An 11,476-nucleotide genomic window follows, 5' to 3' on the forward strand; every position below is an offset into this window, starting at 1 on the left:
ATATCAATCTTATTTTGTCAAAAAAAGAAGGGAAATGATTTTTTCAATCATAATTTTAATATCGTTAGTCACATTGTTTATGTGGCGTATTATAAGTAATTTTAATATCATCCACTTGAATAAATATTCACTTAATATGTACTTATCAAGTGACTATGAATAAAAAGTAAAAAATATTGTCAAGGTTGTAAATGAACAAGTTTGTTCGATAGCCCGCTTGATACTCACTTGATTAAACTCAAATTGAGCTCGATTCGTAAAAAAGAAAAAAGCTCACCCGTGACAACAGATTAATAAATGACACAAATTTGATTAAACTCGATTCGACTCAGTTAAGACTTGTTAAGACCCACACGTTTATGCTCGAGTTAATTTGTTAAGTCGACTCGATTAAAGTTCATTTATATATTGATAAATGTTTATACATACATATATGTATATATATTGGTTAATAATATAAGCATACATCTTTTATAATTAAATATATAATATGTAACTTAATTATTTATGTCTATATATTGAATATACTTTATAATTATTTTATAATTTGAACAATAGTTAGTCGCTAAAATTTAATAATTTTATATATTAGTATGTATTAACCATATATGAAATATTGATATATACTATCATATTATTTATATGTATTGGTAATTTATATAGGCATATAATATTGGTTATTATGAATAAACATCAAGTAGTTATATATTAATTATTTATAAGTTTTTACAATTTTTTAATTTAATAAAGGGTATACTTGTTAGTTGTAAAAATTCTATTAAATTAAGATTTTTTATTTATCTAATTTTTTATTTATTAAATTTTATTCAAAAATTTAAAAATAAATAATTCAGACTCGACTTAGCTCTACTCGAATTTATTTTTAAATCGAGTTCGAATTGAAAATTTAACTCAACGAGTCAATTCAAATAAATAAAAATTAGATAAAAATCTCGAATTCGAAATCGAATATTTTAAAACAATTTCTTAAAAATTGGCTCAGGCATAAATATGTCGATCTTCGCCCGTAATGTTTTCAGAAATTGGGAGAGATAAAATAAAGAAAAAAAAGAGTGGGATTATTCTACCGCTCCACTCTTATCGCTGGATGTATCACTGAGTGGTTTTTTTAATATTTTTTTAATATATTTAAATATTTTTAAAAATAAAAAAATATATCAATATACTTAAAATTATTTCTTTAATCATTAAATTTGCCAATAGAACCATACAAATGGAAAGACAAAGTAGTGTTTCTCGATTCATTATTCGCAAACCGCGTAAATTGACAGAGCGAGTGGATGAAACGCGTCTTGAACGCGAGTGTACAGAGCAGCGTGCGGGCCACGCAGCCAACCATCACAACTTCGAGCATATGTGCGTCATATATATGTAGAGAGAGATATATACATATATAATTATTTACGTGTGTGTACATATGTCTATATATATTTACAATCGGGCTCACAGATCAAAAGAAAATGAAAATAAAAGGAGAGAGAAGTAAAGAGGGGAAAAATTGCTGAACCCTCCGAAATTCTACCGAACCCTATTCTCTTCGCTTCCAAACTGTGGCAACCCATCCACACGATGCAATCCTTGCCTTAATAGCTCCTCGTTAGGATTTCGGTTTCCTTAGCTGTGCAGAAGCTCTTCGAGTTCCGGATATTGAAGATTAGGGTTTGTGAGGCCAATCGGTGTTCGAGTCCTTGATCTTGAAGATTATTGTTTGTGCCCGATCGGAGACCTCTCTGCGCAGATCTGATCTCGTTTCATTCTGTACCTTCTCTCGCCGGACCGATTGTTGAAGAATTGTTGTTTCCGTGCTTGTCTGATTATTGTTCAAGTTGAAGAACCAGTTTTTCTTTGTCTCGAAGATACGGTTTCTTCGATTTTGGCTGAGATCTGTGAAGTTACGTTGAAACTGTTGCTATCGGAGGACAGGAATATTTACGACGCTATCCTCGGACGCTTTTGTATTTGTCGTCCTCCCTTGCAAGTTGTTTTGAGATTTTGATTGCCAAAGGCCTGGATTTCTTTTGAAGGAGATTCTGGAGATTAGCAGCGCGCGAAGAATAATCAAAGAGCTCTTCTGTGTGGTTCGAATAAGAAAGAGCTTAGATTTTGTACTGTTTGAATTTTTTCGAGTTTAATATTAGGCCTTTTTTTTAAGGCCTTTTCCTTTGGGGCGTTTGTTCTTGTTTTGCTATTGTTGTTATTTTTTTCAGAAAGTAAAAGAAAAATATAATGGCGGTGTATTATAAATTTAAGAGTGCAAAAGATTACGATTCAATTCCCATGGATGGTCCTTTCATCTCAGTTGGTACCTTGAAAGAAAAAATTTTTGAATCCAAACACTTGGGTAGGGGAACCGATTTCGATCTTGTGGTCACCAACGCCCAGACTAATGAAGGTTGGTTCTGATTTTTAGACATTTTAATGAATTCTCTTTCAAATATTTCCAACAGAATTGGGTTTTAGATAGAGAGAATAGTGTGTTCTTGCTTTCAATTAGTTTTGGTTTGGGACCTATTCTCTATTTCACATTCACCTAAAAAAAGTAAAGGGGTTGGTTTGCACTGTCACCATACCAATTGACATGTGCTACCATGTGCCCTGGCATTCACAAAGCAAATAAATTTATATTGGTCATTTGCGAATGCCATTTATTTGAAAGGAATTTGGTTCAATATTTAATTGTAATGGGTGAAATTTGAGAGATGGGCTGTGAGATCGATTTTCTGATTATGTGGAATGTTAGTCAACCTTTTAGGGAGAATAGGATCCTCATGTGGGGGAATTATGTTTCATAACTTGTTTGTTTAGTTTCATGGATTGATGACTTTCACAGTATTTTATACACAATCTGTTTCTGTTTGGAATTTCAGAATATCTTGATGAAGCAATGTTGATTCCTAAAAATACCTCAGTTTTAATTCGTCGAGTTCCTGGACGGCCACGTTTGCCCATTGTCACTGGACAAGAGTACTACCTCAAACTTTTTATTTCTTGATTGCTTAGTTCTTATGTGGGTTTATTAAGTTACACAAATAACCAATGACCAGTTGCACAGATAGAGTTAGCAGCATACTATCATGGTGATATGGGCAGTTCTTGTCATTTTTTCTTTGCAAAGCCATATTGCGGTGGTGATGTATGCCGAAATAGATTTCCTCCTGCACACATTTTGTTATGAAGAGAATTCTAAAAGTTTGGTTGAGTTGGAATTTGTTTCGTTTTGTAGGCCTAAGGTAGAAAATAAGATGGACGAGGCTGAACCAGAAAAGAGTAGCTTACCAGTTACTGATGCTTCTACCATGAAATATGTGAGCTTAACCTTCATAATTTTCCCTTGGATTAAGTCATATTACTGGGATTTGAGTCTGGTCTCAAATGTATGCATTTGAATAATTATGTGTTCAATTTGACGTTACAGCCTGAGGACTCAGAGTGGGATGAGTTTGGGAATGATTTGTATGCGATTCCTGAAGTTCTGCCCGTTCAGTCCAACAATCTAATTCTGGAAGCTCTCCCTACCAATATAGCTGATGAAGAGAGCAAAATTAAAGCTCTAATTGATACTCCAGCCTTGGACTGGCAGCGGTGAGATGCCCTGTTTTTGTCTTCTTCTTTTTTTTTGCATTATCCGAGTTAATGGTGGTTTTAGGTTATTAATGTGAAATGATATAATTCATGACTTTGTATTGGATTGCAGTCAAGGTCCTGATGGCTATGGCCCTGGCAGAGGTTTTGGAAGGGGTATAGGTGGTAGAATGGGTGGGCGTGGTTTTGGTGAGTCTTTATATCTTATTGAGTTTTTTATATGTTGTCCTGGCCTTTACTTAATCTATTTATGCAACAAGCTGAAATCTGTTATTCTCTTTTTGAGGTCGAGCAGGGTTTGAGCGGAAAACACCTCCTCCTGGGTATATATGTTACAGGTGCAAGGTGCCCGGTATGTTCATGTTCTATGATTTTTTTTCCCTTCTCATCTTAGTCAAAAAATTGATTGCTGATTGCTGGTTGGGGAGTGTCTGAGTGTATATGTACCATATAAAAAAATGCTCAGGGCAACCAACTACATAAAATTTAGATTTAGTAATCTGACTGAGGAAGATCTCTCTTTCTTAATCTTTCTTCCATCGCAATCCTATTGGTGCTGAGCCTTTCTTTGGGTTATTTTAGCCAAAAAGAGAGATGCCGACAGCTTATATTTCTAGCACCAACTTATAAAAAAAAAATATTTCTAGCACCAAAGGGCTCAGTGTGCGGAACTTTTTCTGTGCAGGGCACTTTATTCAGCACTGCCCTACAAATGGTGATCCAAGTTTTGACATCAAAAGGGTGAAACCACCAACTGGTATACCGAAGTCCATGCTGATGGCTACCCCAGATGGTTCATATGCATTATCAAGTGGTGCGGTAGCAGTCTTGAAACCAAACGAGTAAGCCAACATTACTAAATGTTTTTCATAGTTATTACCTTTCTTAGTTGTGAAAATTGATTATAGCAGTTTAATTGAGATCAGGGCTGCTTTTGAGAAAGAAATTGAAGGGTTACCATCCACACGTTCTGTTGGCGAGCTACCACCTGAGCTTCACTGCCCGTTGTGTAAGGAAGTAATGAAAGATGCCGTGCTGACGAGCAAGTGTTGTTTTGAGAGCTTTTGCGATAAATGTATGTTGTGATGTTTCTAGTGTTGAAAAATGTGATTACTTTTACCAAAAGGGGGATGTTATATAGAATTTTAATTTTAGTATCAGTTGTCTTAATCGATCAGCTAACTTTAGCACCTTTTAACCACTTCACTGTTCCTTTTCCTTAAATTGGCATACCAAACATTTTGTTCTCAAGCTCGTGTACATAAAATTTGACACAGGTATTAGGGACCACATAATGTCGAAGGCAGTGTGTGTATGTGGGGCAAAAAACATTCTTGCAGATGATCTCCTGCCAAATAAGACGCTTAGGGATACAATCAACCGTATATTGGAGGGTGGTAACAGCAGTGCTGACAATGCTGGAAGTACATTTCAAGTTCAAGGTTTGTGGTTACAATAGCATGGATTTTTTTATCGATCCCAATTGTATTATAAGATAGGTTTTGTTAATGGCATATTGACTTTTAAAATTCAGATATGGAGTCTGCACGCTGTCCGCAGCCCAAGATTCCATCGCCAACTTTATCTGCTGCGTCAAAGGGTGAACATAAGCCATTGCCTATTAATGAAGAAAACCCACACATTCGTGACAATACAGATGACGGGAAGGCTGCTACTGCTCCACAGCAGATAGCAGAGAGAGTGAGGGCTGCAAAAACAGCTATGTCTGAGGCTACGCGTGAGTCAGTGAGTGTGAAGGAACCTGCAGCATCTCAGGGGAGTGCTCCCTTAGCTGAGGAAGAAGTGCAGCAGAAGGTGGCAATTAGCGAGGCTGGTAATGTACTATTTTATGATATTGTGAAATCTTCTTTTTTCTCCCCTACCCTTTCTATTGAGTCAAGTGCTTTTGAAATACTTATGCCGGTTAGTAGCATATCTTGTTTCCTACTTATATTGTACGTAGGAGCTGCATTGATGTTTGTCATAATTCAATTAGAGGCTGAAACCATATAAGCACAATTAATTGAACTATTTTATAAACTCTTGACATTTTCTTTATTTATTTGCTTCTTGTTCTATATGTTCAAGAATATTCTATCTCACATTGTTCTTTGTTTTTCAGGGAAGAAAAAGAAAAAGAAGAAATTACGCATGCCATCAAATGGTATGACCATTATCCTCTTTTGCCCAACACTAGATGGAAATCATTAAGAACTGAGTATTTCTTCTTGGCTCTAGTTATGAACATCATAGTTAAAATTGTTTTGGGGCTGTTTCATCCTTTTCTTTTGAAGATAATTTATTCTGGTTTTGTTTGCCTCAGATTTGCAGTGGAAAACCTCTCAAGATCTTGCAGCTGAGAATTATATGATGCCTTATGGTCCTTCTGCCTTCAATCCATACTGGACTGGCATGCAACCCGGCATGGATTATATGGCACCATATCCCGGAAACATGCCTTTTACAGGTTATGGACTAGGCCCCTTCGACATGCCTTTCGGGGGTATTGTACCACAGGACCCATTTGCTGGGCAAGGCTATATGTTCCCTCCTGTTCCACCTCAAAGGTATGTGTGTATCATGTAAATCCAATTTTACTGGCTCCCTCCCTTCCTCTCTCCTTCTCTGGTGTATTTTACTGCGGGCAAGCTCGGTTGTCTGTTATTGTGCAATGGCTGTCTGTCTAGTTGGGTAGTTTTATTTCACTGAATGCATGTGTTCTTGGTATGCAAAATGCTATTCCGAACATACTTATGATTCAACAACTTAATGTGATTTGTGATGTTTTGGACATATATAGGGATCTTTCAGAGTTCAGTATGGGTATGAATGGTCCACCTCCAATCATGAGCCGCGAGGAATTTGAGGCACGAAAAGCTGATTTGAGGCGAAAGCGCGAAAATGAGAGACGAGGTGAAAGGTAAACAGTAAATGTTTTATTTATTTTGGATCTGTGGTGCCTGTGTATCTTTAAGAAAGTGATATGCTATTATTAGGCTCGTTTGATTATATGGCTCTGTTTTGTTTCGATATATTAATGGTGTGCATTGTTCGATGGATGAATATCAGTATGGATTTTTTGGATCATGTTGCTGTTAAGTAACAGTTTCCAGCTTTTAAGCATACTATCGTACAATATGATGCCTGTTTTGTTACCTAAAGTCAGTACTTCTGAAAAAAACAATACGATGCCTGTTTTTCATTACAGCACTGCACTTTTTAAATAAAAAATGAATTCAAGACGCAGCCCACCCTTTTTTAAAATGCCTTTAATTCTAAATTGGAGAACAATTTGCTCGGTATTGCTTATTAATGTCGGTAAGAAATGCCAGATATTTATGTACCAAAAGAATTCTCATATATTGGGATACAGTATATGTATATGAACTATGCATTCTGATTATGTATATTCCCATTGAACTGTCTCAGTGATTTTAGGTCAGGGTTTTCTCTCTTCAATATTACACTTCTGTTGCTTGTACTATGTGGAAAATTCTTGATTTTTTAAATTTTTTTTCTTAACCACAGAACTAAAGCTGTCTTATGGTCAACTAGTTTAATTTCTTCATCTTGAGCAGGGAGTTCTCCAAAGATCGGGAGTTTGGTAGGGAAGTGAGCAGCAGTGGCGATATTTCTTCAATGAAATTGAAATCTGTATGTCTTTTCTATCGTCCCAATTTCCCTTTTCCTTGTTATTTTTGCAGCAGGTGCTTCTCACAGCCGTTAGCAACAATTTGGCAAGAAAACACCAACTTGGCTAAAAAACACCAATTTGGCAATTTATCACTCGTTTCTTCTTCTTTTTGTTTTTGTTTTTATTTTTATTTTTTATTTTTCATGAAGAAGAGAGATTGTTTCGTTGCTACAGTTAGGATCAAATAATGGATAGTTTAGAAGCTTCAGTTTCTTTCTTTACGGGGTGCTCGTGCCGTTATGCTTGAATGAATACATATAAATAGCGTGTGTTTGTTTGTATGCTTAATGATGCCGTAACATAGGAAGAGTGTGCAAGAAAATTTAAAGTTTGATTTCGGTCTATGGCTCTGCCTATTAAATGGATCTGAAGAAGATAAAAGAAAAATGTTAGAACATGGAGTAAGTTTTTCTTGACTTGAAAAACTGATGAATAATGTTGGTAGCAATTTAGATTTTCAGGGTGGAAGTAATGAATTGAATTTACTGATAAATCGTACCGGGGGGGACTTTCAGCAATTGAGTTATCTTATGGTCCTTGACTGTCTTATCCTCGAAAAGTGTTAATTGAAGTTATCCTGGATGTTGTTGTCACGTCTAATGTTTAGATCAATGCTCATAAAGTTTTAATTTGAGTATCACAAAGTACTTTTGTTCTATATTTTTTTGTCTTAGTGAGGGCGCATCATATGCTTGGGTCATGCATTGATCTTGGGGTTAGGTTCCTGCTTGTATGTTCATTTAAATAATAATATCTATATAACAGCTGTAGTAGGAAAAACGTTAATAGTAATATTAATTATTATAAAAACTAATAATAATATCTTTACTATTTTTTTTTTAATTATGCGGTAGGTTGTGAAATTTGAGCTTTTGTTGGTATCTGGATGATGCCAGTTCAAGCAGTAATATGTACACCCATTTTTACTCTTTGAATGAATGAACCTGCAATTTCCTCCAAAGAATGGGGTGTCAAAATATATTTTTGTTCTTTCAACCCGTTTTCTCAGTTTGCCATACATTTTCTGTTGTTTGAGAGGTTTATTAACGTGGTGTGTGTATTGCATATGAATCTAGTAATGGTATTTCCATAAATTGATATTATTTTTATAATTTATTTTATAAAGATGCCTATCATTTAATTTAAAACAGAAATGTAATATATATATATATATATATATATATTTTTATGAGTAAAACAGAGTTGTAATAATTGCGCAGCTGTTTTAGAAATCTGGCTTTATATAGGTGCCCCTGCAATACTTTTATATGTCGCCTCCCATAAATTTTAAAAAACAAAACATGTCTATTTTAAAGTTTATTATTTTTCACTTTTAAAAGAAAATTGCATATTTCTTATAAAGAGCTATGATTAGAAGACATCGAAATTCTTCTCGCCTATACACCAATTCATCGCCCCCATACTGTGTAAGTTTAATCCATGGGATGGGGATTTTAAGCCCTACTTGGGATATTAGGAAAAAAAAATCGAGGCCCTAGTTGTATTAATAATTAATAATAATAATTTAGTTGTAGGAGATAAGAAGCTTAATTCCCGTTTCTATCATATAAAGAATTCCCACTTAGCACTTCCGCTTTGTAAAAGAGAACAAGGGGAATCCCAGAAAATGAAAAATAAAATAAAAAGAGAAGGAAAATATAGTCGTAGCTTATTGTAGCTAAATAATAATAATAATAATAAAAGTGCTTAAAATAATAGTACCACTGACGTGCCCTATATATATTGAAATCTGTGTTTGGTGTAGAAGCCTGTTCCCACTTCGTCCAGCGCCGACCACCATTCTTACCAGCGTCACCGATCCGAGAGATCGCCAGACCGGCCTGCACGCGAGCTCGAGCCCCCCCAGCGCCCTCCCAAGAGAAAATCCGACAACCATCACAGTCGCGAGTATGACCGCGACCACGATCGCGATCGCCACCACCGTTCAGAGTCTTCCGTCAGACCCTCCTCGGAAGCATCAGCCAAAGCCGCCGCAACCGCTGCTGCGGCAGATCGCAAACAAAAGGCCAGTGTGTTCTCCCGCATTAGCTTCCCTCCCGAAGAAGTCAGCAAGAAGAGAAAGCTCTCGTCCTCAACCGAGGCACCACCAGGCAAGGCTTCGGCAAATGGGTATTACGACGACTATAAATCGACTTCGACAAAGGGTGCTGCTTCTGTAACTAGCGGCGGAGGAGGAGGTGGAGGAGGAAGTGGGAGGAAGAGTAGTAGTGCTGTGGAGTACGAGTCGAGCGACGAGGATAGGCATTTCAAGAGGAAGCCGTCGAGGTACGAGCCGTCACCTCCTCCCCCGCCGCAAGTGGAGTGGGAGGAAGAAGGGAGGCATCATTCGAGAGGTTCCAGGGAACGGGAGCGGAGCAAACACAGATAGATTAGAGAGTTGGGATAGTTGAAACAAATACGAGAGAGAGGGAGGGGTTGGTTGCATGATACATAGCCAGCCACGAGCTTTTCATTTGGAGCTTGGAGCTTCTCTGGCAGATGAGAGAAAACATGGGATTGGGAGGGGATTGAGGGCTGAGATGATAACATTCTCGTTGTGATAATTGAAAATCCACGGAGTTGTTGTACGAGCTTTGTATTTATTAAGCTTGATTTACAATCATACGAATTTGCATTTTTACTATGATAAATGGCAATCACACCATCTGCTCTGATGCTGCTACTTTGTTCTATGAGAAACACTATGCAACAGCCTGTTGCTGTTGGGCGAAAAACAGCCCACCAACGGGCTGGCTACACTGAGACAAAGGTTTTGTATTGTAGCGGAATAGAATAAAAAGTAGAGAGCTGCTACATACAGGCAAGATTTATGCTTGTATGTGCACACCGTTGACGTGGTATTTTGCCACGTCAGCATTTATATTAAAAAAAAATTAAAAACCAAAAAACTATCACTGTCGACTTTACATCTCTGCACTTCTTTCAACAAATCTCTTCTAAAATCTCTATTTCTCCCTCCCTTTCGTGAACTTCCGTCGGCTGCTACCCATGTCGAACCAGGTAAGATCCAAAATCAAAGTTTTTTTTTTCTTCTATTCATCTGTGCTTGGGTTTGTGACTGTGTGAGTTGGGAAATTTGTCAAACGAAAGGGTGAAATCTGTGATGAGAAGAATGTGGGAAAATCTATACTGGTTGATTTCTTCCGATGAAGTTGTGAATCAAGCAAACATATACGGGATGAGTACTGGGTTAGTGCGGGTCCAGGCTTTACTTATTCTTCATCAAATTCTATATAAATTTGGCTCTCAAGGGTTGACCAAACAATTATTCATTCTATGGACCAACACAAGACTCACGGAATTTGTTCCAAGCTGATCTAAGCTATATATTATTCTGGTTCTAGCTTTGTTTTAAAGATTTGAAGAAATAGATTTTTGTTTTTAACTGGGTTGAAGATTAGAAGATCAAATCAAATTATAAGCGAGCATAACTGTGAAACAAATGATTCTTTGCTCTTTTTTTTTTTTATGGTTCAGTCAACAGAGAGAGAGAGAGGGCAGGGGAGGGGAAGGAAGGGGAAGAAAACTGTTTCGTGGATGGAGAAGATGAAAAAATAAAATGTACTGTTTTCACAAAAAAAGAGATATTTCTTCAGTTGTCTTGGAGTAAAACGCACAATTTCATTTAATTTAAACTGTGCGTTTTACTCCACGTTGGATACCGTCCGCGGGGCCTTCCCCCCTCAGGCCTGCGTTGAGACTTTTCCTAAAAAGTAAGGGGATTAATTTTTTAAAATATTGTTAGAATATATTTTTTAATATTATTATTATTTTAAATTTTAAAAAAATTATATTGTTTATTATATTTTGTGTAGGAATAATGAGATAAGATGAGTTGGAATGAGTTTTAAATTTAAATCACTCTTGATCTTTTCCCATAAAATATGTGCGCGACGTGCATGATATTAGTAAAAGTTTGAATTTTAAAATTTTGAAAGATTATCATCTTTTACATGTGTATAATTTTATTTGAAAATTTTAAAAAGTGATTGATATTTTTTTTTATATATGTAAAAGATAGATGCCTTTATTTTAAAAATTAAAAGTAAATAATGTTTATTTTGTCATATGTAAAAAGTAAAAGATTAGGTTTGAAAAATTTAAAAAGTGAATGATGTTGTCTTTGATAATTGTAAAAAAATAAAAAATAAAGTTTGA

The 11,476-nt window shown here is 36.0% G+C and overlaps 1 protein-coding gene across 2 annotated transcripts; it reads left to right on the forward strand.

Annotated features, from left to right (window-relative positions):
* The first annotated feature begins 1,459 nt into the window (after nucleotides 1-1,459).
* LOC108989929 (E3 ubiquitin ligase PQT3-like) lies at nucleotides 1,460-9,972 on the forward strand. 2 transcript variants are annotated; one of them, XM_018963695.2, is made up of 15 exons: nucleotides 1,460-2,413; nucleotides 2,889-2,985; nucleotides 3,245-3,326; nucleotides 3,437-3,603; nucleotides 3,716-3,792; nucleotides 3,890-3,955; nucleotides 4,289-4,445; nucleotides 4,530-4,678; nucleotides 4,881-5,045; nucleotides 5,138-5,437; nucleotides 5,726-5,767; nucleotides 5,927-6,170; nucleotides 6,404-6,523; nucleotides 7,182-7,257; nucleotides 9,063-9,972. In XM_018963695.2, the coding sequence occupies exons 1-15, from the start codon at nucleotides 2,248-2,250 to the stop codon at nucleotides 9,684-9,686; spliced, it is 2,532 nt and encodes an 843-aa protein (XP_018819240.1). In that variant the 5' UTR covers nucleotides 1,460-2,247; the 3' UTR covers nucleotides 9,687-9,972. The 2 variants fall into 2 exon arrangements, with proteins under 2 accessions (XP_018819240.1, XP_018819241.1); XM_018963696.2 differs by having other exon boundaries at nucleotides 3,899-3,955.
* Nucleotides 9,973-11,476: the final 1,504 nt, after the last annotated feature.

The sequence above is a fragment of the Juglans regia genome, chromosome 2 (genome assembly GCF_001411555.2).
Source record: "Juglans regia cultivar Chandler chromosome 2, Walnut 2.0, whole genome shotgun sequence".
In the NCBI taxonomy this organism is placed as follows: domain Eukaryota; kingdom Viridiplantae; phylum Streptophyta; class Magnoliopsida; order Fagales; family Juglandaceae; genus Juglans; species Juglans regia.